General features: G+C 47.7%; 2 protein-coding genes across 4 annotated transcripts in view; one reads left to right on the forward strand and one right to left on the reverse strand.

The window, feature by feature from the left end:
- The window catches only part of IFT140 (intraflagellar transport 140), an 81,073-nt gene that overhangs the window by 12,941 nt on the left and 40,203 nt on the right, over positions 1 to 27,929 (reverse strand). The window lies entirely within an intron of this gene.
- Positions 903 to 27,900, forward strand: TMEM204 (transmembrane protein 204). 3 transcript variants are annotated; one of them, XM_080942474.1, is made up of 4 exons: positions 903 to 1,000; positions 3,477 to 4,149; positions 13,846 to 14,001; positions 27,175 to 27,900. In XM_080942474.1, the coding sequence occupies exons 2-4, from the start codon at positions 3,870 to 3,872 to the stop codon at positions 27,417 to 27,419; spliced, it is 681 nt and encodes a 226-aa protein (XP_080798600.1). In that variant the 5' UTR covers positions 903 to 1,000; positions 3,477 to 3,869; the 3' UTR covers positions 27,420 to 27,900. The 3 variants fall into 3 exon arrangements, with proteins under 3 accessions (XP_080798600.1, XP_080798599.1, XP_080798598.1); XM_080942473.1 differs by having other exon boundaries at positions 917 to 1,008; XM_080942472.1 differs by lacking the exon at positions 903 to 1,000 and having other exon boundaries at positions 3,234 to 4,149.

Here is a 27,929-nt window from a genome sequence, read left to right on the forward strand (position 1 = left end):
GGGAGGCAGAGGCAGGTTAACCTCTGTGAGTTTGAGGCCAGCCTGGTCTACACAGTAAATTTCAGGACAGCCAGGGCTACATGGTGAGGTTCAAGAAAATGAAACCAAACCAAAAGAAATAGTTTTCTCTTGCTGTCTCCTAAGGCCTGGGTGTGGGGCTGGGTGGAAGGGGGGACATGACCTCTGGGCTGCCTCTACTTCCCCAGGGAGCCCCTCTGCTTCTGCACTGACTAGAAAGCAATGGGTTTATATATCCATTTCCAGTGTTTGAGAAAACAATCTAAATGAGTGTAGTCACTGGCCTGTGCACAAAGCTGGCTTGCATATGACCTGGATTTTCATTGCCCACTGGGAGGGCAGTGTCTGGTCCTTTTGTTGAGTGGGAGACTGAGACTTGTCTTGGTGTTGCTGGGCCTCCCTGTCCCTATATGTGACATCACTGAAATGCCCACTATTTTCACAAAGGCCTCTAGACCAAACAGATCTGAGGAGCCTATGCTGGAGGCTGTGTCAGGCAGGAAAAATTCGGGAGGAGGGTTCCTTAAATGCCAGCAAAGACCCTCTCTTATTGAGGTTTCTGTGCACCAAACATGGGGAGGGCCTGGGCCCAGAAAATGGCTGCCAGCCTTCTCTACAAATGCACACTGTATTCTCTGTGGCTGCCTCTGGTCCAGGACCATCTCAACTCCCACTGGATTCCTGACATTCTCCGTATACAACTCCCTGACAAGTTTGCTCCAAGGACAGGACAGCTCCAACTCTGGTGTAGAGTTCTTGGATTTGTGCATCTGGCATAAATTCCAAGAAGTAAGCACCCTCCCAGCCCTGTCCAAGTCTTGAGAATTTCCTGTTGTCTGAGTTACACTGTGGAAAGAAATCACATCTGTACTTCATCAGCTTCCAGGCGCCTGGAGGAGAAGCAGATGCGGCCACAGAGGGAGATGGCTCTGCCATGGGCCTGCTTTCTGGGAGGACCTGCGCTCAGCTGGACCTGCCCTGAGTGAGCAAGTAGGGGATCAGTAAGGCTGAGCTATACTTGTGATGCTCCCCTCTTGTCTATGTGTGTGTGTGTGTGTGTGCGCGCGCGCGTGCATGTGTGCAGGATGGGAGTGAGGGCTAGAAGAACATGCAGCTACAGCAACAACTTAAGATCTGACTCAAGGTAACAGATAAAGGTCATTTACCCTCTGGGTAATGTGCTACCAGCCACACAGGAGCTTCATATCTCAAGAGAGGACCCTCCTACCTCCATCCCTTCCCTGCCCACCCTCCCGCACAGAAGGTAGATGGTTTAGGGTACAGACACCTAAAGGTATGACAGGAGCTCCTAGAAGCACAGGTTGGGATCAAGGCCTTGGCCTCCTCCCCACCTGGCTCAGGAAAGTAAAAGGACAGGACTGGTACAAGGTCCTCTCTGAGATGACCATACATGTCCTTCAGGACCAGCAGTACAAAGCTGAAGCAGGAGTTAGAGAACGCCTAAAGCAGCTTCCTGGTTCTCACCGGAAATTAGCCATTTAATAACTACCCAAAGATGGCTTAGTTAAGGAGGGAAATAGATTTTCTCTTAACAGAAACTTCGGGAGCTCTCCCTTTCCAATACTTCATCTTTTGAAGTGTTATGTAGGAGATGCTGCACCCCAATTCTGCCTCTGGGGGGAGGCACGGGCAGAAACCATGGTGGCTGTACCACTTGGGTGTCTTCGGAGTCATGGCATGAGCTGAGGGTAGATGGCACCCCACACTGCTTGTCAAGTTCCTCCTGCTTAGAACACACCCCACAGAGATGCTGGGCCCAGAGAACTGGAATGAAGCACACATTTCCTTCAGGCCAGGCCAAGGAGAACAGAAAATATAAATAAACTACAATGACACTGGCTACAAACTTGAGGGCAAAAAAGAAAAAAAAAAATCACACAACCCTTCAGAGGACTTAAATTCTCCGGACTGACGACTGAAGAGAGACAGAATCGTTGCCTTTTGGGAATGTAAACTTATGGAATGCCAGGAACATGTGGTTGGAGGCAGCAACACTAGGGAGTAGGGGGTGGCCTAGCATGTCAGTGCATGAAGACAGGAAAGGCCGGTTAAGACCTGTTACGACCAGTGAGCACCAGACTGTGTCCAAATACTGTCCTGGTGGTGTGTGTGCTTGAGATGGTTCAGACAGCCCACAGCATCTATATTCTTGTGTTCATTTATGCAGCTCTGAGGCTCTGGAGGTGAGACACAAGAGTCTCATACCTGGTTGCTTTTATCCACCAGAACTGAAAGGTTATGACGAGAATCACTCTGTCTAGTCTCAAGGGAGTGACTGCTGCTAGTAAGCAGACCTGGGCTCCTCAAACGCCACATTAGCTATCCAGCCTAACTGTGACACAGCCCCTACTCCCAGAATTCCACCTCTTCTTGCCACCACAAGACCATCTCCTGGTAGAGGTTCCTCGAGTAGGGCCCCTTCCTTGTAAAGTCTGAGAGGTCTCGCTCTCTTGAGGTGAATGGGCCCCCGTCAGCAGATGGTGGCCTGCCTCAGGTGCCTCCACACCCTACTCTGTCCTGCCATTCAAAGGTAGAACCCCTGTAGGGAGGAAAGGTGGTAGACCAGTGGTTCTCAACCTTCCTATTGCTGCAACCCTTTAACACAGTTCCACATGTTGTGGTGACCCCCAACCATAAAATTAGTTTGTTGCTACTTCACAATTGTAATTTTGCTATTGTTGTTAATTGTAATGTAAATATCTGTGTTTTATAATGGTCTCAGATGACCCCTGCAAAAGGGTCGTTTGACCCCAAAAGAGGTCATGACCTACAGACTGCTGTAAACATTGGGGACTCACAGCACCTATCATGCGCTGGGCAATGGATGGATGGATGGATGGATAGATGGACACCTAGTCCCTTAGGATTCTGCCTGTCTGTGGTGTGTGTAGCATCCCCTGGTCCTGGACCTAGCACAGCTGGCTAGCTTTGATGGCGACAGGTAAGAAGATGAGTGTCCTGGCTGGCATCTCTGACTATTCCTATGGGACAGGAAGATGGGGAGGGGCAGCCAGGGGTGGGCTGGAGCAGGCCTCTGAAGTCTCCCAGGCCTTTCCCATCAGGAAGCACATCCTGTTAGTGTCTGGCTCTGTGGCAGGGCTGCTATTTGTTGCAGTTGGCTACGCCCTCCTGCTCACCAAAAACAGCCTCAAAAACAACCATTTCCTCTCTGCTGAGAGACAGGGAAACGGGAGCTCACACACATACGCGCATACACACGTTTCCTTGTGGCAGGCATTCTGCTTTTCAGGACCTGCCATTTGTGGCAGAGGTACCAAGACGGGATAGGCAATAGAGAGGTGGCCAGACCCACACTGCTTCCACAACCCTGCTCCTCCATTGGACCGGCTCCCACAGTCCGTTCTAAGGAGCGTGACCCAGCTGATTCCCACGCTGTGCCTGCCTCCTGAGTTACTGTCCGTTTTCCACTGCTGTAGGCAAGAGGCACTGTGGGCACAGCCTCCCTGGCCTCTGTTCCAAAGAAGACGGCCCACTTACAACTCTGGATTCTCGCTGGTGCAGCCGGTGCCCCAGATTTCTTCCTGGAATGGGTCTTGGGGAGACCAGCTTCAGCACAGGCTTGTCCCTGCTCCAGGCTCAAGAGGGAGGATAAGACAGAGCTGTGAGTAGCTCGCCTGGACCTGTCCCATGGGCTTCTCCCCGTACCTCCAACAACCTCATGTGCCTGGCTGGAGCTGCTGCATAGCTTCCCAAGGATGAGCGGTGATGTTCTCTAGCCACCCCTAGCAGCATCTTGGCTTTCTCTGGATGCACAGCGACTGACTGGGACTTGGGACTTTCTCGGAGATAGACAGTACTGGCAGTCAGACATGACTGTCCAGAAGCTTGTGGCCACAGCTGTGCTAGTGGCCCTGGTCTCCCTCATCCTCAACAACGCAGCAGCCTTTACCCCCAACTGGGTGTACCAGACGCTGGAGGATGGGCGCAAGCGGAGTGTGGGGCTGTGGAAGTCCTGCTGGCTGGTGGACAGGGGTAAGGGAGGCACAAATGCTGGGACTCGAACTGGGCAGGTGGACACCCATGACTGTGAGGTGCTAGGATGGGGCTCTGAATCAGCAGGTTTCCAGGAGTCCCGAGGCACCGTCAAACGTAAGTCTTCTTATTTTTCTGTCACCTTCCAATGGTTAGGTGAGGAGGACTGTGCTCATGCTGGGGGTGGTGGCAGGGAACCTGTGCCTCCTGCCCATTCTGAGAAGCAATGCTACAGAGCTGCACTGTTGAGCTTAGACTCTGCCTGTCACTTCCTTCACAGGGAAGCCACTTCATGTGGCTGGAGGCTCTTTCTCTGCCATTAGACATGGCCGAAGGACGAAAGATGGGTATCCTATTCAGAAATGTTACTAATGTGGGTGAGTTCTGTCTTAACTGCTGAGGTGGCCAGGGCCTTTCGGACAGTGCAGGAGACTCTGGCTGGGATGTTTGGCAGACCAGAGTTGGCACATGGCAGCAAAGGGCAGAGTGCTACCTCCCCCCAACCCCATGGTGGCCTTTTCCCTCCCAGCTCTCTTGTTCTGGGGTTTATATACCCTGGGAGTTGGGAACTTCACTTTAAATAGCAAGCAGGTTTGAGGGTGCAACAAGAAAGGGTCATGTAAATATGAAGATGTTACCTAAGATAGACACATCTGTTGACATGTGAGTTCATTCCTGGTAATGGCCTCCTAAAACAGACAAGAGGTCTGGCTAACAAGTGCCCAGTCTCCTACAAACTACCTTGGAGGCTATAGGTCAGATGGTGGCTGTCGAAAGATGATGCTTATCTTTAGAAAGCATGAGACGTGGTTGGACATCTGCTTAGCGTTAAGGGGACTTCCTGAAAATCTTGAGCAGTGTGCTTAGTGCAACCAGCTCAGCCCCATTCCTGACCAACAGGTAGGGGAACACCATCGCCTCTCATAAGCAGAGGCACCTAAGCTTACAATGGGGCAGCTCAGCCTCTTCCCTTGACAAGCAAGGGAGCCCTTTATTGAGAAGATCAAAGATGAATGCACTCCAAGGAGCTAGATGTCTTGGAGAAGGACAGACGTCTGAACTTGGGTCTCTGTGATGTGTCAGTGGAGAGCTTGCCCTGTGCATCCTATGATCATTCTGGCTAAGCGGGAGAGCTAGCCACCTCGAGGCTCCCCTGAGCTTCTCACATGGGCTGTGGCTTTTTCCAGCCCCGGAAGCCTCAGGTCTTCTGGGGTGGGGGTCAGGTGTAGGCAGGAGCTCCTTAGTACCTCTCACTAGGCTCTGAGAATGACCAATTCTAGACCATAAAGCTTCTGAACAGCTCAACCATCCCTTGCAACACGTGCACACTACTGCTTCCTCTCTCTGCTTTTTGAGCTTTTTGAGCTCTAGCAGATCGTCCCAGGAACATCTTGTGCCGACATCTGTCTTCCTACTCTCCACCTTCTGAGACCAGGCCAACAGAATGTATAGGGCCTCTATAACTTCCTCCCTGCCCATATCTATAGGCTCCTGCCCCGAGTACCCCTCATCTCCCCTCTTACATATGTCTAAGGTTCCCACCTATATAAGCCAGATGCTCTGCATAAGATCCCTAGACAATTTAAAAGCAGTTTTCTAAGCTGGGCTGATGGTGGATGACTGTAATCCTAGCACTTGGGTGCTGATCCAGTCTAGCCTGGGCTACATAGTGAGACCCCCGTCTCAAAAGGATAAAAAAAAATCCTTTTGCAATTAATATGGCATTTATAGGTAGCTGATGCTCAGCTGAATCTGAGTAGCAATGGTTGTTCAAACAACAGAAAAACCAGAGATGCTTTTTGATAATAAGTAACAGGATGGAATTTTGGAAAACAGGCTAGATGGGTGATTTTGGTTGCTAACACATTCTAACACACATTGAGACCGAAATGCAATAGAACAAAGCAGCCATAAGTCAGCATTTCCTGAGGGAAGCTGGTCCCTAACCCCCTGGCTTGGGATAGGGCTGTCTGGCTGTGTGCCCGGGAGCTTGGAGGGAGGGCTGCTGCTGGTCCCTTCCTCTCATCTGTTCCTCTCCATGAGCTTTGCTCTCATTTGCGCCGACCACTCTATCTCAGCTCATACACTTGCTCTTCTTAGACGGAGACAACAGCCAACTACAAGGCCAGTGACAGCTGATGCCCCCACCCATGTGCACCTATATCCCCAGCCTGCAAGACCATCTGCTACCTGCTATTATCTAAAGTCAGACCTGGGATCAGCCTGGAGACTCTCAAGCAGGACCCTACCATCTAACTTAAGTGGTTTTAGAAATCAACCCTTTGAGGAGGGGCAGCTGCTCAGATTCTGCCATCTAGACAGATGGCATTGGGGTAACATCCTTCATGCCTGAGCAAAGACACTTCACAAAACACTCCAGTGCACATCATGGACGGCATATCAGTCTGTGGCACATGTGACTATGTGGCTTGCTCACAATTTCATTATGAGAATCAGCCTAGGGTATTGGGGCAAGACTATAGGACAGGCCACTTTTAGTCTTTCCAGACATCACTGGTGGGACCATGTGGCAGGGTCACCTCCTGTTTGCTCTGAGCTGTGAGTTCTTGCTTGTAGAACTCATAGAGATAGAATTACTCTGTGCTTTTTGGCTGCAAACATCCAAGGGACCTGCTTGAGATGCAGACTGGGCACACGGGCCATTCAATGACATTCTGAACTCTGGCCTAAGGGCTCTGTGCTCTCAGATGTCTTGAGAGCACTGGATAGGAATGTAGTTTGTCCAGGTCAGGTCATGTTATATGGGGGCCTCCCCAAGAGGGTCATGGAGATTTTTCTACCAGTTAGCCATTCTGTTATGTGGTGTCCAGGGCTTTATTACTGACCAGGAACTCTCTTCTTTCAGAGAAACTGGGAGCTAGAGGCCAGGAGCCTACTTGACTAGGATTAGCCTCACTCTCTGGTGCTCACTGTCTCTGGCTCCCTTTTCACAGCTGTGTTCTTGGTCAGGGATCTGTGGGCTTCTGTCTGAACTTAGGCTACACATGAGTAACAATGAACATGAGGTTGAACCCTGGCACAGAGAAGCTGGACCTCCATGCTACCCAGGGAGATCCCTCAGCTAGGCAGCCCCCACGCATCTCCACACACTTATACCATGAACAGACAGTTTGCATAGGTATTGTTAGGTCATTTTTTGGGGGACATCTTGGAGTGTGCACACAGGTAACATGCCATATGGTGGCCCTGTGGCTGGAGGTTAGTGGCATGGAAGAGAGTGTTTCTTTCTCATAGGGTGGGGCTCTGCAGCACTGTGTGATTCAAGGGGTCTAAGTCAGGCAGAGTGAGTGACTCTGCAGAGTTGGTCATGGGGTATGGTGGAGCTCTGAGAACTCAACCTGCCAAGAAGACAGGAGTGAGGAAGCCTGGAGAGAACAGGACAAGAAGGGCCAGCAGTCAGTCTGCATTCTCTTCCTGGCTCCATGGGCCAGTCTTGTAGCCTCACTGCATGGCTTGTGCAGACCCCTATACAAACCACTTGGTCTTTCTTTTTCAAACCAGTTCTGTCATTAATTCAGCTCCTTCCCCAGCCTTCCAGATGAAGCTTGGGATTCCCACTGTGCTGTTCCTGTCCTGTTAGTGCTCAACATTACATTTCCACCACTTCCCAACTGTACTCTGCTTTAAGGCAGCAGAGTCTCTGGGTTACATTAAGTCACAGCTTCTTAAACTGCCAGCCATGTTCCCATAGGGTGCTACATGGGGCAGGGGTGGGGGTGGGGGGAGTGGAAGAGGGAAGGGAAGGGGGAGTGGAATCACCAGAAATGTGGCAATCGTAAAAGTTTCTGGATCAACAATATTCTGAATGTTCAACAATGTTCAAAGTCGATTCAGAATCAAATGGATAATGAGTCTGAAGTGTTCGGGGCAGGGCTCACCTGTGTTGCTCTGAATATTTCACGACAGCCTTGGGCCTGAACTCACAATGTGTGCGCGTGGCACTTTCGCATGCTTTGTGCTCTCACAACGCAGTGTCAGGCCTGCCGCCTCAAACACCTCAGCTCTGATTTGAAACTTGGGACAGTATGAAGGGCTGTGTTTTCACTGCTTACTAAATTTCTTGCTCTTACAGAAACATAATTGTTTAGGAACAGGTAAAGATTTTAAATATTTTTCCTACCATCATGCCTCAGCATGCATGTATTAAACCGTTCTATCTTTATTACTATGGTTATTATTATTATAGTAATTGATTTGTTTTCCTTTTTCTTTCTGAGACAAGGTCTCACTATATAGTCTCGGCTGGTCTGGAGCTTGCTATGTGGACCAAGCAAACCTCACACTCAGAGAGATCTCAGCCTCCTCACTTAATGCTGGAATTAAGGGTGTGCATCACTTACTGCCTGTTTTTCCTCTTTTATAATATTTGATTTGATAACCTGAGTTTCATTAAAACATCATTAAAAGAAATTTTTATTTGGGATTCAGACAGACTTTTTTTTTTTTAACAGTTTCTCAAATTGATTTAACTATATTTCTGTCATTTCCCACTATGTGCTGATGTGACACACTCACATGACAGCTCCCAACTGTCTGTAACTCCAGTGCCAGGAGATCTGCAGGCAAAATGCCCATCAATGCACATAACGTAAGAATAAATATATCATTAAGATGAAATAAAAATGTGAGGTTGTCAGGATGGCTGAGTAGGTAAAGGCATTAAGACGGACCCCACAGGGTACAAGAAGAGAACCAGATCCTGAAAGTTGTCCTCTGATCTCTACAAACCCTCTGCGAAAGCACACTGTTCTACTCCCAATAAAGAAATTAATGTAAGTGAATAAAAAGCTTATGAAATCAAAATCTGAAAACTGAAGGTGCTCTACATCCTATGGTATGAAATATTTAACCCAGATCTGACTCTTTATCAAGCACATTCATCTCATTCGTATGCAGTTTGCTTTTGTCTTTAATAAATGGTAGAATTATGTGCATATCAAAATCACTTTTAAAATGTATTTATGATTTATTGTCGGTAAATTCTTGGCTTGTATCCCTATTTTATCTACCTAAATACCTCAGCTATGTAAAACATTTCTTAGGCAAAAAGTGGTGGTGGGGTCAGAGATGGTGGGACACAACTTTAATCTGAGTACCTGGGATCTCTGTGAGTTCAAGGCTAGCCAGGGCTACATAGGAAAACCCTGTCTACATACATACATACAAACATACATGCATACATGCATACATACATAAGCAAGCTGGGTAGTGGTGCTACACGCCTTTAATCCCAGCACTCAGGAGGCAGAGGCAGGCACACCTCTGAGTTCCAGGACAGCCTGGTCTACAGAGCTAGCTCTAGGACAGCCGGGGCTACACAGAGAAACTCTGTCTTGAAAAAAAACAAAAGAAAAATAATAAATAAAAACTTAAGAAGAGGGATTGTGAGTGAGAAAAGTTTAAGAAGCCGTGTCATGGCTGGAAAGGTGGCTTGGTGGTTAAGAGCACTTCCTGCTCCTCCAGAGGACCTGGGATTGATTTCCAGAACCACATGATAACTCACACCTCCTGTAACTCCAGGACCTGGAGAATCACATGTCCTCTGTGGGCACCAGGCACATACATGGTGCACGGATATACATGTAAGCAGACACTTATAAACATAAAATAATAAATTGAAAAAGAAGCCCTGATATATGGAGTAATAATAACTATGCAATGTCTAGGAAGTTGGCTCGGAGGGCCAAGTGCTTACCGTAAAAACACAAGATCAGAGTTCAGAGCCCCAGCACATTGCAAATACGAGGTGGGTGTGGTGGTTAACCTGTAGTTCAAGTGCTCAGGGGTCAGAGACAGAGGAGTAAGCTGGATAGCTATGTGAGCTCTTGGTTCAAGAGAAAGGACCTCAGTTTATAAGTTGGAAAGTAATCAAGGAAGATACTTCATGTCAACCTCTGCTCTCCACACCTACATGCCCCAACACGTGTGGACAAGCACACACCCCATAAATATGTAACATAGATTATAAATGTAATCCAAAATAAATAAGAAGAAAAAGCTCAGCCACACCAAAAATACTAGGATCCAGACAACAGAGCACTGTGAAGAATGTAGGTTGGTTCAGGTAGTCAGAAATGCCTTTCCAGATTACAGAGGGAGGCTTGTGGAGTACACACACCACACACACTTGTGGACCAAACAGACAGGGCACTCTGCAGGGGCACATAGCATTGGGCTGAGCCTCCTGCTGTGTGTGGTCACACAGGCTAGCTATAGAGGACGGAGCTGCAACCAGCAAATCAGAAGAGGCAGCTACTGGTCTGGACAGCCCAGTGCCTCAGAAAGTCACTCCATTCTGTGAGTCCCACAGCTCAGGGAACACTTCAGCTGCCCCTGGCGCTCTTCCTCCCTCTACATCTTTCTAGAGTCCAAGAGCATACTCGCCTTTTTTTAATTGAATATTTTCTTATTTACGTTTCAAATGTTGTCCCTTTTCCTGGTTTCCCCTATGGAATCCCCCTATGTCATTTGCCCCACCCTGCCTCTATGAGGGTGCTCCCCAACCCACCCACCCACTCTCTCATATTTTAAGCTGTGCCTATGCCTGGAGGGTTTTGCCTGTTTGTTTCCTACCAGGAATCTTAAGTTGCTGGACCCTAGTCCATCTCTTGTCCCTTATTACATGTTTTAGATTTATCTTTATTAGCATCCACACACATCATGCGTGCATGCCATGGTGCATGTGTGGAGACTAGAGGTTGACTTTTGTGGGTTGGTTTTCTTCTTCCACCTTTATGTGGGTTCTGGGTATCAAATTCGGGACATCAGGCCTTCATGACACGGGAGTTCACCTACTGGTCAATGCTGCTGGGCCCTACCCCATGCCCCTTTAAAGCAGTTGTGTTTGGGTCTTTAATGGTCTGCATTCTGGTTGTTGCAACTAAGGACTAAAGAACATAAACTCGCAGTCACTGGAGGCCCAGGACAAACTACTACTAAAGTGCCCAACCTGGAAAAGATGCAGCCAGTGGCAACTGCTCATCTTGCAGCATTTCTCCGGTGGGCCACCAGATCCAGGGGTTGCTTGGATCGTCCAGTCGATTAAGATCTTGTCCAGCCACAGAACTATTCATATACACAGGCAGTATGCAAGACTCACTGTGATTAAATCTGCTGTGCTGCCCCCACACTGGAGGTGGCAAGTTGGAAAAAGCCTGGGATCTAGAAGGGGCCCCCTGAGTTCTAAGTGACAGGAGAGTTCTCCACAGAGGAAGTTGCTTGAAACACAATGGGCAGGACAGGCTGACCCTTGGTGGCAGGAAGTGGCACAAAACCTCTGGATGACTCTGTGACTCCACAGCCTAAATATAATACACGATCCTGTAAGGAGCATGAATCAGACACCATCCAGCATGAGGATGAGGTAGGGCACACAGGGGCCTAGGTAGACATGACAGTCACATGGCAGAGCACCCCAAGAGTGAGTCTGTTCAGTTCATGTGACAAGATGACTTCTCTCAAATTGCCATAACGGTCTGAGAAAGGACTGAAAGAAAAGGGACACAACTGCATGGTTGCCAATATGGGGTTTTAAGTAAGTTGTTAGCACCATCTCACACACGTACTGGCCCAGCTTCACTGTATGGAGGTGGACTGCAGGACAAAGTTGGTTTCTAAGAACGGAGAAGAGCACAGAGGTCTCTCATCGTTTGGATGAGACAGACTTCCCCTCTGAATTCTAGCCTCCAGGCCTGTATGTTCTCGTGGGCCTTACCTAGATAGTCACCTACTAGATTGGGCCATTAGAGGTGGGGAAACAGGAGACTTGAGAATCTGCCTTTGCTATGTAATTCGGGGAACCTGGGAGGGTGGTGTTTTGGGGATGGGTTGGAAGGGAATAGCAGAGGGACAGAGGGACAGTGAGGTGCCCATAAGTCTAGGGGAAAGATACATATTATGTGCTCAGCCACATGAACCTACGTGAGATGAGAGCCTTGAGCTATTTTATAAATTTATACTACATTTAACAAACATTTAGGTCAAATCAAACAGAGCTGCCAATATTGGCAGTTATGTTTCAAAGTTAGCTTCTAGCCATTTAAAAGCCTTCTGAGGTGAAGCCGCCTTCCCCTCCCTTGGGCCGCCTTTCTCAGCCTTTGTGAGAAGTGGGACAGAAGATCTTCAGGTCTCTGTAAGTGGGGCCTTACTTGCTGGCTCACACAAAAGAGGCTACCTAACCCGTGCAGGAGATGGCCAGCCTCCATCCCTTCCCTGCCCTCAGAGGAAGACGGTCCAACAGACACCCTGGAGGGCAGGTTCTTCAGGGTCTTGGACGGTTGTGGTTCTTTGTGTTCAGTCCCTGTGTTTGTTGATAACACTTGTTATAATTCTGAAAAGCAATCTTCCAAACTTGGGAAGAGTTGCGCCTCCAGTCTTCCAGGCCTGCTTTGAGCTGAGCCCTGACTTATTTGCAACAAGTTTGTGAATCAGAACTTCCCATTACTAGACCGCAAGACACGGCAGCCTGAGGCTGGGCTATGGCGTGCTGCCCCCGCTGTGCCCATCTGGATTCTAGCAGTCTCCACTGACAGATTTGCTGTTGACCTGGGGCAACCTGGCCTATTAATGTCAGCATTTGGTGTGCCACCATCTCGCAGTACAAGCTTTGGCATGACATGTCATCTGAGGGTGAAACAAGTTTCTGGGCCAGAAGCACTGTGTCTACACTTTACTGATAACACTCTGACTCGTCCATCTTCTGAGAACAGGGTGTGGGGCAGGGAGCAAGAGACAGGGAGGCACAAGGTTGGAACACCACTCTGGCTGCTTCTAGAGCAAAGGACCAGGAGATAACTGGGATGGGAGGCCAAGGCCTTTGCTCATAGGAGGGAGCGATAACATTGGAGAGTTTCAAGCTGGGTACAGTGCTCCAGACCTTTAATCTAAGCATTCGGGAGGCAGAGGCAGGAGATCTGTGAGTTCAAGGCCAGCCTGGTCTATATAGTGAGTTCCCAGGACAATCAGGGGTAAGTAGAGAGATCCTGTCTCAAAAAACAAACAAACAAACAAACAAACAACCCCAACAAACAAAAACCCAAACCAAAATCAAACGACTGTTGAGTCCTTGGGTGACTGATTGGCTAACTGGGGACAGACAGACAGCAGCTACGGACCCGTGGGATCCACTACTAAGCAAGAAACCCTCTGTTGACAGGACTTCCCCTTCTAGGTTCAATCATAACATAGCACCGAGTGAAAAAGGAACATTTGTTCCATCAAGACCCAAACCAGGGGATGAGCAGATGGCTCAGTGACAAAGTGTTTGCTGTGTAAGATCAGCATGTGGAAGGCAGAGACAGGAGGAGCCCAGGAGTCCCATGGCTAGCCAATGCAGCCAAAATGAGGAGATATAGAATCAGTGAGGCCCTGTCTCAAAACATAAGGTGGAGAACAATAGAGAACTTATGCACACACATAAGCAGGTCTAACACCCGCGCCCGCCCCATACCATGGTATACACACACATACACACCACCACACACACAAAATCTCAAATCGCAGGGAAGAATTCCAGCCTAGGTGGGATGTGACGGCTGTAGTTAAGCTAGGAGGTGCTTAGGTGACTGGAAAGCAGACAGGAAGATAGCACGAAGACTCCAGAGTGGGTAAGGTGCCTGCAGGAAGTCCTGCTCAGAGAATATATTTGCTGTTTGTATTGCTGTTTCAAAGGTCCAATTGAGGCCCATAAAGGAAGCAGCTATCACTGAAAACAAGTGTGGGCCCAGCCTGATTTGGCTCTTCTCTAAGTGGCTCACATACTGACCACCCGCCTTTCTTTCGTTTTGTTCACAGTACAGTTTGACATGATGCGTGCCTGCAACCTGGTGGCCACAGCTGCACTTGCTGTGGGTCAGATCACCTTCATCCTTGGGCTGACGGGCCTGCCCCTGATGTCACCAGAGTCTCAGTGCTGGGAGGAGGCAATGGCTGCTGCATTCCAGCTGGCAAGTAAGTCCCCAGGGCAGGCAGAGAAGCCACACCTCAGTCCCATAAAGCTGGCAAACCTGCTGGGCTTCTTCGATATTATGGAGGGAGAGAACCCCAGGGCCTTGGGTGTCCTGAGGTATGGTTACAGGGTCTGGAATACTGAAGTAAGGTGTTCTGCTTTTCTGAGTCTATAGAAACTGTACCACATTTACTTTTCTGCATGTCAGCCTGTGCCTGATGCCAAACTGATGAAGCATCTGGGCAATAGTTAGTTGGCTTATGCTGGGCAGAGATGGGAGACAGACTCAGCCTAGTCCCAGTCTGTCCAGCTTAAAGTCACAACAGAAGGCAGGGCTTTATTTAAGTGAGGCTTTCTGGGGCCCAACCTGAGATCAGCACAAATCCTTGCTCATGAACAGTGAGACGCTCATGTAAGCATATCACACAGTCTGAGTGAACGGTAGATGTCTAACCATGCACATATACAGACATTGCTCCTATCCTGGCTGTAACACGGATGCAGACCAGAACCTGACTTTGTATGACACCGGGTCGTCAGAGAGCAGAGCTGCTTCAGTTACCCACCTATCTCGTGACCTGGGGATATTGTGTGCAGGATTAGATATGGTAGAAGCAAATTTGCTATTTGTTATTTTTGCTCATTTCTTTGCTTTGAGGCAGGATCTCACTATGTAGCCCTGGCTAGCCTGGAACCCATTACGTAAGCTAGGCTGGTCTTAAACCCAGAGATCTGTTTGTCTCTGCCTCATGAGTGCTGGGATTAAAGGCATGTGCCACCATGCCTGGTTGAAATGTTGGTGTTTTGAAAGGATGAAAGTGGTATTACCACCAGAAGTGACCCACAGAACTGTGGAAGGATCAGACTGGCGTTAGACCGTGACCCACCACCTCCAGTGATCAGGATCCTGCTGCTCTGCTGTGGGCTCAGAACTGTTAGGATCATGAACAGCTAACTAGGAGAAGTTCAAGCTTCTTGCAGCTCACCAAGGATGTCAGCTGTGTGCTCTGTAGACAGGAATGAGAAGCACACAGGTGCACATGAGCAGGGTGCAGGACATTCTTTAGTCTACCTTTTCTTTTTGAATGGCAGCCATTCCTGGGGCCTGGTGCCCACCCCTGGCAGGGGAAGCAGCAGGAATCTGAAGTGAATCATTCTAGGAATAACAGATCCTGGGCCTTTATCTTCCTTGAGAAACAGTTTCCAGAATGAGGTTGACTGGTATTTATGTGCTAGAGAACGCCTGGGGGGAGTCAGGAAACCCTGCTACCCTGAGTGCTAAGAATAGTGTGGCGGAATGGTCCTGGGAAAGTCACTTCCCTGGAGCCCGTTGGAGGCAGGAAGGGGTGGGGGTTGGGATTTGGGAAGGTTGTGAAGTCTTTGTGGAAGGATCCAGGTGGCAGAGGAGCTGGAATTGTATCCTGGTTCTACCAGTGTGAACGTGACTCAGATGCACTTTACCCATCTGCAATACAAGATTGTCTCTGTGACTCCCACTGGGTACGAGACTCGGGGTCACTCCTGCTCCCTTCCCGCCTTCACCACCAAGAGTACAACATGGACATGTTTATAAAAGATTTCCAGTTTGCCTTCTATTGCTAAGACACATAAAGCAAACAGTTCTTCCCACGGAAGTGATGGCCTCGACTGTCTGAATCTATCTTCGAGAGGAAATGGAAGATTTTGAAAACGTCAGAGTTTTAAAAAGACATGGTCCTAGGAATGCATGCTTTTAATCCCAGCACTCTGGGGGGGCAGAGGTAGGCAAATCTCTTGTGAGTTCAAGGCCAGCCTGGTATAGAATGAGTATTACATGGTGAGACCTGTCTAACCACCACCCCCAATAACAAATAAAAGACATCTTAGTCCCAAAAAGGCAAAGAACCATGGTTGTTTTTTCTTCTTAATAGTTCCTGACTGAAGAATTAACTACTTCTAGCGCTAGAATCAACCTGATTGCTACCGTTCTTACAGCCTGGAGACTGACTCAGAGTCATTAGAACTTATGTGTGTGTGTCCAAATACTCACTGAAGAAAGCTCAAAATGAGGAAAACTTCCATTACTTGTAATTCAGTTGTCCTTGGCAGTCTTGGAGGGAATTTATCAAGGGCCTCCTGAAGGGGTTCTGGGTTAATACACTTCTACTTTCAATATTTAAAGGCCAGCACAACCCCTGGAAAGGTTAGACCATCTCTGTCCAAAAACTCCCTAACAGCTGGAGGCCAGCGGAAAAAGCCAGAGCAATGAGGGCGGTGGCCCCTGGGCAGTTTGGGAAGCTTCTCATGTCTCCCAGCCTGCCTTGTCCCTTTGGCATTTGACTATCACCGTGACGGGTCTGTTTTGCCCAAAAAGGAAATGCATTTGGCCTGTTTAGACTGTTTCATTGACAAACAGTACAGAGAGCAGCTATGTGCCTTTCTTCTATCACACTGCTAATTTTAGAGCTGGGTTTTTTCCTGTGCTTGGGTCTGTTTTAAAGCCAGGGAGAGACTGTGGGGCGCCAGGATGTCCTGTCACAGGACGAGGAAACGCCTGCTATTACCTGTTGTCAAGCGAACCCTAGTCCCAGTGCTGGGGCGAGGTGGGTGGGCAGCGGGAAAGAAGATGCTAATGAAAAGAGGAAAGTCTGTGGAATTGATTGAGGAGGCTGAGAAACCCTGGAAACCAGCAGAAGTAACAGACTGAGGGGTGGCAGACTTCCTGTTTGCCTGTGTTCTCACGTGATATTCACCCTACATCTCTGGGCACCAGTACCATGTTCAGCACAACCCAGGATTAGTAAAGGGACCATCCCTCCCCCAACAAGAACCGCAGCTCTGAGAGACCCTTGCTCAGCAACATCAGGGACAGGCATGGTAAGCTGCTGTTCTCATGGGCTGTCAGCCGTCTTGTGTGGTTTTTACCCTTACAGATTCCGCTAAGTACATGCAATGGCATTTCCAATGTCTGCTAAGGACTTTTCAAGTCTAATTTTACTTTACCTGGAAGCTGCAAAGGTTCCTTTGTGACCTTTATCCCATGTGCCCTCAACACTACTCACTCAAACTCCACACTTTGCCCTGTGATAGCCGCTTTAAATCTGTCAGGGAGGTAGGCCCTAAGACAGGGACATGCCCACCAAAGTCCTGGGGCGACAAGGAGGGGAAGTGGCTCTGGCAGTGTCTCTGCTACTGCCAGGCAGTTCCACACGAACTGTCTTGCTCTGCCAGCTTTCTTCTCTTCCCATTCTCCCTTTCTTAGCTCTCTGTGGTAAGAAGTACAGCACAGGCTATCCCACTATCCCCTCCCTAAGGCCCAGTAGCGTAATGACTGTCAGACCATGCAGATACAGCATGCAGAACCCTCTGAGCCCCGTGAAGAGAACCAGTGCACTCACGTCCCCAGCAGGAGGGTCTGTAATGAGGAGCTGGCCTGAGCGTTTGGTTCTGAGTGTCAGGTCTGAGTGCTGTCTTTGGCCTCCGCTCTGCTCCGTGAGCCCTTTCTACTTTCTGTCTCTATTTCTCCTCTTCTCTTTGCTGTATCCTTGTTTTAAAAAATGGTGCTAAATAATGAGCTCAGGTTTTCTACACACTAGCAAAGCACTTTACCACTGAGCTAGACAGCCCCCTTTCCCCCTTTATTATGTGGCTTAGGTTGTCCTGAAACTACCATGCAGCACAGGTAGAGGGAAAGTAGCCCTGGCTGTGAGGGCTAGTGCTCTGTAGAGGGAATGAGCTTGTGTGGCCTCTGACTCTTCACTGGTACCAAGCAACATCTGGATCAGGAAAAGGAGTGAGTTCACAGCTCTGCTTAGGAGGTGCCTCATTCAGCCCTACATGGGCGTAGAGGACTTCCAAATCCTTCAGGTCCCAGGACACACCTGAAATGTATCCAAACGCACATCCAAAGGGCGACTCCTCTGCCATCAGCATAGCCCTGTTGCCTAAGGAGTTTGCCATGAGGGCACTACACAGAGGGTCAGGCTGGTGAGGTCATCACTAATATGAGGTCATGCCTGTGAGTCACTACTGATCCATGCATGGGCTATGGCATCCTCCCTGTGGAATACTAGGCTTAGAAAGTTCCTGGGGGTCTTGGAACAGTGAATGTGTAATCTTGAAGGCCATGCTTCTTATCTGAATTTTCCCTTAAAAGCTCTTCTTCTGCACCCATTGGCATTATCGTTTATATAACCATTTCCAAATCTCTTTGGAAAATGGAAGTGTATAGCCAACAAACCAATCAAACAAACAGCAAACAAAAAGTCCAGAGCACAGCATATGGTACCAATTTGTCTTCCCTGACGCCCAGAGATAACCTGGGGAAAAGGTGGGTTGTAAAAGATATCTCATAATTAATTACCTTATTCAAAGCTGCCTTCATGGTGTGATTTAAGCCTATCTCTTCTCCAACACGTATGTATGTATGTATGTATGAATGTATGTATGTATGTATGTATGTATGTATGTTATATGTATGTTCTTCTGGCAACTCGGCCCAGAGCTTTGTGTATGTAAGACAAGCACTTTACCACTAAGTTACATCCTCAGCCATTAAAAAAAGTAAAACAATTTTTTTTCTTCACTTCATGTGTTTTGAGATGGAGTCATGGAGCCCAGGCTGGCCTAGAGCTCTCACGATGGCCTGGAACTCACTATATTGTCCAGGCTGTCTTTAAACTGGATGTCTTCCTGGCCCTAGCTTCTAAGTGGTCTGTACAAGCATGCAGCACCACACCCAACTTCAGCCTTTGGCTTTTTAAGACAGTCTCTTGTTATGAAGTTTAGGTTGGTTTTCAATTTGCTGTGCAAGTTAGGTTAGCTTCAAACTCACAATTCCCCTGCGTCCCCTCCTGAGTGCTGGATTACCTGCATGTGCCATCATACTTGGTGAATACATGTCCTTTTACAGATGCTCATCAACAAGTGCAGGCCTTGTGCGGTAAGGTTCAGTTTCTCTGAAGCTGGTGTCTGCGCTTGCTCCGTGCTCACTGCCTGCACTGTGGCTTCTGCAGCTCAGGTGTCTGCACTTGCTTCAAAGCCGTTTACAAAGCGTTAGTCATGCTCTGTTTAGCCGGTGGGTGTTAACATCACTAAGACGAATTTTAACACTAGGCTCAGAGTTGTCCCGTATCTCTTGGCTCAGCCAGTTCTGAACCTGATCAAATATTGTCAGAGGCCAGGTACGGTGGCACACACATTTAATCCCAGCATTTGGGAGGCAGAGGCAGGCAGAACTCTGTGCGTGGTCTACAGAACAAGTTCTGGGCTAGCCAGGGATACATAGTTAAGGCTCTGTCTCAAAACAAATGAAGACACAGCCCACTTGCCCCAAACTGCCAGAGCTCTCCTGAGTCACGAATAATGGTTTCCTTCATCCTTTCCTAGTAACTGTAAGGTTTCTTCTTTAAATGGCAAGACTTAATGGTAAAGAACTTCTCGTTAGACTTTGCTTGGTTGGGGTGATTTCCTTTTCTGTCTCCTTTATCTGGTCCTCAAGCATCACCCTGCATTCTAGGTATACCACATCTCTCCTCCCCTTCTTCCTTACCCAACTGAGCCATCTGAGGGCTTAAGAAGAACATGATCCCTTGTTCCTCAATGCTCTGGATCCTTCTACAAAAAGAACCATTTGGATTAGAAAAAAACAAAAAACAAACAAACAAACAAACAAACAAAAAAAAAAAAACAGGTTCATGTCATGTACTTCTGGGTCTCTTAACACAAGGGATTGAACACTAGTGATGGAAGGGGTGGAAGCCTGGCTTGCTCATCTTCCCTCATTACACATGCTGGCTACACATGCTGAGCATGCCAAAGCTGGCTGTGTCGCAACTGACCCTTTGTCAGTATGCATTTTATAAGCCAGCCATGTTCCCTCTGAAGCACTGGCACTTTGCTTACTCACTTGCAGAGGAGCACCAGAGGTCAACCCCAGTGTCTTTCCTCTGATGCCACCTGTGTGTATGTTTGATAGTCCGTCCAAAAGGAAGACCTTGTGACAGAAGCTTAGGCCCCAGGAATAAGGCAGGAAGGAAGAAAGAGAGGAAAGGGACGCTCTCCACTGTGCTGGAATTCACACCGCCCTCCGCTGGCCAGCGCACAGGAAGAGGCTGTTTGCTTTGGCAACAGGACTTCATAGAGATGGAACTGATCCCGTGTGCAGAACAGAGCGCTTGCTGAAGCACTTCCCCTCGGTAGGTTTCTGGACAGACTGATTACATCACTGAGAATCTGGGGGAGAGAAGTCTTCAGGGGAAAGGACACTGAGGAGAAAGGGAACCTCAGCTTAGGGGGGATAAAAGCACAGAGGCCCCACAAGTAGAAACTAATCTTACTTCAGAATAATGTCTGTAGTGCAATATGCTGACTCCAGGTGCCTTCTCACAAAGGACAGGGGCTCATGTGGCAATGCAGTGAATTCATGGAGCTTCGCACCTCTGCTTTCCTGTGTTTTATTTGCTTTTTACTAATGACACTAAATAAAGGGGTGATTTCTTCTTACTATCTCTTAGTCCATAATGTCTTATCTGTTGGTTCAGGGCAGGTCTTGGATGACAGCCAACTGCTGGAGCTGTTGGATGCTAAAAGCTATGCCTGTTACAATGTATCAGGTCCCTTCTTTGAAGGACATGTATCCCTGATCTGGCCTTGATACACCTAGGTCCTTTGCTGACATTCCCTATAGGGCTTCATACTGGGAATGGATAGACTATTCCATTTCCCCTTTCCATATGTGTTCTAATGTGGTCAAAGCTCATTGACAACAGAACTAAAGCTCAAACTGATCTATACACAGAATGAGTGGTGTGGAAAACATTTGCTTTTGTTTTTTGAGAGAGGGTCTCTCTATGTAGCCTAGGCTGGCCTGGAACTCAACTTCTTGTCTCTGCCTCCCTAGCTCTGGGATTGTAGGTGCGTGCCACCACATCAGTATCTGGTAGGAGATTTTATTAGTTACGCTTTTCCACAAAAACAACCTAGACTTTCCTTTATACTCTTTTTTTTTTTTAATATGAAAAGATGCAGCCTCTGATTTGCACTCCAATGAGAAAAGTGAGACACATGCAACTCATCTAGTCCAGCCCTAGGCCACATGCTGTTGGGTTTCCATGACAACTGTTGAAACTGGTGAAGAGCTGTCTAGCTCATTTTTCCTTTGGAAGGTGCCTATCGGTCAGGTTCCGTGTTCATTTATGTGTGGGAGTGGGTGTGTGTATGCCACATGTACTTGTTAGTGTGGGTGTGTGCACATATGCCTGTGTGGAGGCCTGGGGTCTGTGTTAGTTGTCTTTCCTCATCATTTACCTTTATTTCTGAGACAGGATCTCTCAGTGAACCTGAAGCTCCTCAATTCAGATAAACTGTCTACCCAGTGAGCTTTGGGATCCACCGGTCTCCTCCCTACCACTCCCCATTGAGGTGGGCTACAGATATGCACCACAGTGCTGAACTTCATTAATTCATTTACTCATTCATTCATTTGGTCTTTTGAGATTGGGTTTCTCTGTGTAGCCCTGGCTGACTTGGAACTCACTCTGTAGACCAGGCTGGCCTTGAACTCAGAGGCTCACCTGCCTCAGCATCCCAAGTGTGGGAATAAAGTCATGCACCATCACTGCCCAGCTTTTTGTTTTAAACATGGGCTTTGTGGGGCATCTTTTTTAAAAAATTATATATTTTTAAAAATTTATTTTATGTATATAAGTAGCTGTCTTCAGACACACCAGAGGAGGGCATCAGATCCCATTAGAGAAGGTTGTGAGCCACTATGTGGGTGCTGGGAATTGAATGCAGGACCTCTGGAAGAGCAGTCAGTGCTCGTAACTGCTGAGCCATCTCTCCAGCCCTTTGTGGGGCATCTTAACTTAGGTCGTCATACTTGCATTGATGGTTGCTGGGCAACTAAGCCATCTACCCAGCTAAGATCTACAGTTTTTATCTTCCAAACATACATTTTTAGGACACAGAGGGCTATACCAGGTCTTTTATACACACATCAACTTACATCTCTTTAACTGACTTATCAACACAATGAGTACTCTTTCATCTTCTCTGGTGTTCCTAGAAGTGGATACATTTTCTGAAACTTTAATTTGTGTGCATAATAAATAACATAGCTAGTCATGGAAAGGTCTAGATCCTAGATAGAGCTGTAAAGTCACCATCCTGTAACAAATCATTAGCCACCTATGAGCTCCTGTGCTAATCACTAGCATGGTCCTTGGGACTCTCAGCTGGTGGTGGCTTCAGTCTTGTGAGATTAATTCTGATCATCTTTTAGATCAAAGTGTCTGGGCAAAGGTGGCACATGACTCCAATTCCAGCACTCAGGAGGCAGAGGCAGGCAGATCTCTGAGTTTAAGGCCAGCCTGGTCTACCAACAAGTGCCAGGTTAGCCAGAGCTAGGCAGAGAACCCTGTTTCAAAAAAACAAAAACAAAAACAAAGCAAAAACAAAACTGTGCAAGGTGCCAGCTCCATCATGGCCTTTACTCAGACAGGGGCAGCGGGGTCACTAGAGAGCTTAGATGGCCACCCCTTTTCCTTCTTTTCCACAGGCTCACACCAGCCTATTTTGTTTCCCATTTGCTGTGATTTGCCTCCAGTTACTTACTTAGCAAGAAGTTACTGACAGTCCTTGGTATTTTGGAGTATCCTTGGATTCTGGCACTTCCAGACATGGGAGATAAAAACAAAAGGAGACCAAGACCATAAGATAGCCAAGGGATGGACACAATGCTCAACTAAATCTCTCCTAACCATGAAGCAGCAGGGGCAAGGGGAAGCCACGGGTGGCAGAGAAAGAGGTGTCAGCACAGGCAGGGCTGCCAAGCTGAGGAGCAGAGTCACAGCCATGACATATTTTATGCATGGAGAAGTCAGGAAGCCATGACACATTTTATGCTTGGGGAAGAAGTCCTAAGTTTTGCTTGGTGACAGTTGAAGTGGACTTCGAGAGAAGGCATCTGATACATCAATGTCCTCTAAAGTGTCGGCCAGCACTTAGAACATGGAACTGTGCTGCCAACCTAGCAGCAGAAAGTGCTCCTTCCTGCACAATCTAAATAGTTGTCCCACAATCTGTTGACATGTTTCATTGTTACGCACCCATACAGAGGAGTTAAAGCAGGCATGCCTCCTACATGTGTGACAAACTGACCACAGAGACCCCTCCCACAGGTGACCCCTCTCCTGCTGTTAAGGTCTAGTAACATCAGACTTTTCTGACAGTCTTAGAGCCTGGGTGTTTTCCAGAGATGCAGATGTGCTTGAACTGTTCGGAGGGACTGTCTGCATGTGCATGTGATGTCCTCCTGGGCCACCACATCTGAGACTCTCTTCCCTTCTCTTTGCTGAAATACAGTCCATGCTGAGGTGTCCCGTGGGCCCCTTTTGGAGGAGGTTGATTTGAGTCATGACTACATGAGTTTCTTATTACAGTGTTCCTGGGAGTGCAACTGTGGGCCCAGGGCCATACCACTGTTCCTGCAAGGCCTTGATGATTAAAGCAGGTCTCTCTGCCCTGCACGTGCCAACACTTGGGGTTTTCTCCCTTGCTAACTTTCCAAGTCACATGAATGCATATTAGTCCTAACCTGTAGATTCAGAGTCACTCAAAAGTTTTTTAAAAAAATCAAAACAGGTTTCTAGAAAAGAACCCCCCCCCCCTTTTTTTTTTCAAGTCAACTACTCTAACCAGAAGGATTAGACTAGGATGATGCAACCTATACCTTTACTCTTAGCACTTCGGAGGCAGCCTGGTCAACATAGTAAGTTCCAAAATAGTAAGGGCTACACAGAGAAACCCTGTTTTAAAAACAAAACCAAACAAAACATGCCCCTCCTAACCCAAATAAAAGAAGAAATTAGTTTTAAAACATTTTAAAATTGTGTGCACATGTGTATCTGCACACTTATGAGTGAGTGCAGGTACTTGAGTGGCAGGCAGGTGTAACCCACCCAACATGGTTGTTGAAAACTGAACTCCGGTCCCCTGCGCAAGCAGCATGCCGTCAATCATCCTGCTGTCTCTCCAGCCCCAAGGGAACTTCTTTTAGGGGGTTGCCCCAGTCTCTTCCTTCTTACACATCAGTGACGCAAACCAACCCCAAAGGGGCTGTGTGAGTATTTGACCCTGCTTCGTAGTTTACCCCGAAGCTATGGGAGTCAATTAGTTCGCCTGTTCCATTTTGATGAAGGATATCATGGATGTAAAACTGGGGCAATTGGACAAAACGTTAAAATTTTGTACACATGTATATGCAGGTACACTTGCCTGTGTGTGTACAGGCTAGAGGTTGAACTTGGATATCTTTCTCTATTGCGCTTTGTCTTAGTTTTGTTTTTATAAAAAAAATTATTCTATGTGTATGTATGATGTATGTTTTGGAGTGTGCATGTCACAGCACAAGCATGGCATTCATGGAGGTCAGAGGACAACTTTGTGGAGCTGGTTCTCTCTTTCCACCTTTATGTGGCTTCTGGGGACTGAATGCCAGTTGTCAGGCGATATCACTGGGAGCAAGTGTCTACCCACTGAGCCATCTCACTGGATCCTCCATCTTATTTTTTGAGACAGGATCTCTTACTGAACCACAAGTTGCCCTTTTGGTTAGACCAGCTGGCTAGTGTGTGCTTCTCTTCCTCCCCAGCATCCCCCTGTCTCTATCCCCTTACAGTTTCAGGCTTGTGTTGCCATGTCTGGCTTTGATATGGGTTCTGGGAATCTGAACTACGGTCCTCATGTCTGTGTGGCACTCATTTACCCAGAGCCACCTCTCCAGTCCTGTCACCTTGTACACGTGCTTCTCAGCATGCACAGACCGAAGGGGAAACTTGGGAAGAGGAAAGCAGGTGGGTGGACACTTGGTAGCAATTGCTTCCTTCTGATTGGTCCAGTTTCTTCCCGCTTACCTACCCTGTTGGCATATTTCTTCCTGCTTGCTTTTGCCTCCTTAGACTTCATATCCTTCCTTGTTTATTATTTATTGTTTTAGAAGACATAAGGTGGCAACCTCTGTACCCAGTCTGTCTCAATTTCAATCGCTTCTCAGTCTCAAAACAAGCATAAAGAAAGTCCCTTGGCTAGCTAGGCATGGTGGCACACGCCTTTAATCCCAGCACTTGGGAGGCAGGCAGATCTCTGAGTTCCAGGCCAGCCAGGGCTACCTAGAGAAACCCTGCTTTGAAAAATCAAAATAAAAGAGAAAACCACAACACAAAAGGAAGACAAAACCAGAAATTTCTTTGGTTGGTAAACATGCCCAAAGATATGAGAACAAGAGAACAAGTATTTCTACATTTGTTCTACATTTGTTACACAAAACATCAGCTTTACTCTACTAATATGAAGGTCTACAGCATGAAGCTGCTAAAGTGAAGTCTCAGTCTTTACTGGTAGAGCTGTTGCCTCTAATAAGCAGGTAGAATGCAAGTGTTTGTGTGTGTGTGTGTGTGTGTGTGTGTGTATGTATCCGAGAACTTGCTCATTAGATCAGGCGGTGGACACAGAGATTCACCTGTCTCTATTTCTATATTCCTGAGTGTGCTGGGACTAAAGATGTGAGCCACTGAAGCCATCTTGGAATGCAAATTTTAATAGAATTTTCATGTATGAAATTCTTATGCATGAAAAAATTCCACAACGTACTACAGTGAACATGGACATGAGATTTAATACCTCAGGCCAAAACTGGGGAGAGCAAACTCTGCCCATTCTCCTCCTGGAAGGTCCAGTGGAGATGAGATCAGAGCCACCACGTCTTAGAGAAGTCAGAGCTGTTGTCCCCTGTCCTTCCAGTCTTTGTCTCTCTGTCCCATCGTTCCTGTCTCTCTTGATGCTGCTCTTTGCTCTGGGACCACACAGGGCCATCATTGGAATACTCTAAACAGACCTGCAGATGTGAGTATGCAGGGGTATAAAGAACCGCAGCTCTGGAAGGGGATATGGATGAGGGGTGGTGTTTGATGGGAGAGCCTGGAGCTTTGCATATGAGAAAGAAGGTAGACAGTTGGAGGAGGGGAAGGAGTGGGCCGGGTCTGTGTCTTCCTCTCTCCCCCATGCCTCTGTTTCAGCCCTGCTCTTTTCATCTTGATCCCACAGCTGAGCTAGGTCTCTAACTTCCCAGCCTGGCGAGTCCCTGCAGCTCTTTCTAGGGGCCAGCTTCTGGGCAGCAGCATGGCATAGCCTCTGCTCAGCAGACCTGCAGTCTCCCAGTGCTGCCAACTCTACCAAGCAGCTGTGTCCTCTCACCCTAGTTGGTTGACCAAGTCTGGGCAGAAAAAACCAGAATTTTCTCATTATTTATAATAGGAAACTAACAAGATCAAGCCCTTGTCATTCCTTAAGAAAAGAATTGGTGAAAGCTAGACCTGGGGCTGTACTCAGGAAGATAAAGCAAGATGATGACCCGGAGTTTAAGGGCAGCCTGGGCTACACAGTGAGAGTTACATGAAAAGCAAGTGGACAAACAGTAATCAAGACAGTTGGACAAGCTGGTAGCTCCCGTGTCACTTTCCCTGCCCCTCACAGTGTCAGGTTATGGAGAGCGGGAAGGCCCAGGAGAACAGCAGCAGCACAGGAAAGGAGGGCAGGAAGAGGGAAATGCTCTTGAGAAGTGAAAGGAAACCAAACATTACCAAAAACCAGGCCCCAGCCTGGCCCCGCTTGCCCAGAGATGGGCTCTAGGTTGCCTTGATAGGAGAGGGAACCTCTGCTCCTTCTGGCAGAAGAACAATGGGGATAGAAACTCCCAACAGGGATTTAGACCAGTGGATGACAGTCTGTTTCTAGATAGAATTTAAGAAATGTCTATTTGTTTTTGCTTCAAATTAATTAAGGATTTATATAAATCAGAGGTAATTGAACTTGCTTTAAGAAAATGATGGCTGGTCTGATTGGAGCTAGGAAGGCTGTCTACCAGGTGTGGGGACTGTAGACAGCCATATTGATACTCAAGAACAGGCCTGATGCCCAGAGGTTGACAGGACAGGCCCCTCTACTGTTTCCCCTCCTGCAGCCACCCAGATGCAAAGGTTGTCTGTAATGTCTAGGTGCAAAGGCTGCAAGAGATCAGGCTGACACAAAGTAGCTCTGTGCTATCTCAGGACAGTATTGAAGGATGGGGTACAGCCTGACTCCTAGGGACTCTGCCTCAGATACAAACTTCATAACCTCTCCTCTCCTCTCTGCAGGCTTTGTGCTAGTCATTGGACTGGTGACCTTCTACAGAATTGGCCCTTACACCAACTTATCTTGGTCTTGCTACCTGAACATTGGCTCCTGCCTTCTGGCCACCCTGGCGGCTGCAATGCTCATCTGGAACATTCTTCACCGGAGGGAGGACTGCATGGCACCCCGGGTGATCGTCATCAGCCGTTCTCTCACAGCAAGGTTTCGCCGTGGTTTGGATAATGACTATGTGGAGTCTCCATGCTGAGAGCACCCTTATGGGGACTTTCTCTATGAATAACCACTATAACGCCGTAGTCTAGAAACCGGTAGACTGTCCCATGCTCTGCTTGTGCAGAGTTGTGGGGCAAGTCTGGGCTACCTATCTACATATATATATATATATGTATGATACTCATGTACATTTATTATGTTACATATGAATATATTATGTGTCTCTATGTTATGTCACCCTACTTCTGACACAATGTTCCTTGGTCAGAATAGCATGACTTCACATCATGTGAATTTCAAAGGTGGAGACTGGAAGCTGAGGCAGGAAAGAAGGCAGTGTGGGCATCATGCTCTCCACTTCCACTGGGGTTAATTTATTCTGCATCTACTAGGATGCTGTCCCCCGTTACTTTTACAAAGCAGAACATCTAGGAATCTTTTCATGAAGGGTCTGACAATCCTTGAATAAAACAGACCTTAGACCAGGTGGTACCGGTTTCATGCCAGAGTCAGGTTAAGAGTGTACGTTTTACTTCTGATTATT

The sequence above is a fragment of the Micromys minutus genome, assembly GCF_963924665.1.
Source record: "Micromys minutus genome assembly, chromosome: 31".
NCBI classification, from domain to species: Eukaryota; Metazoa; Chordata; class Mammalia; order Rodentia; family Muridae; genus Micromys; species Micromys minutus.

Coding starts and splice junctions, on each gene's coding strand:
- TMEM204 (XM_080942474.1), top strand. CDS start 3,870: ATGACTGTCCAGAAGCTTGTGGCCACAGCTGTGCTAGTGGCCCTGGTC. Junction 4,150..13,845: donor GTCCCGAGGCACCGTCAAAC/GTAAGTCTTCTT, acceptor TTTTGTTCACAG/TACAGTTTGACATGATGCGT. Junction 14,002..27,174: donor TGCTGCATTCCAGCTGGCAA/GTAAGTCCCCAG, acceptor TCCTCTCTGCAG/GCTTTGTGCTAGTCATTGGA.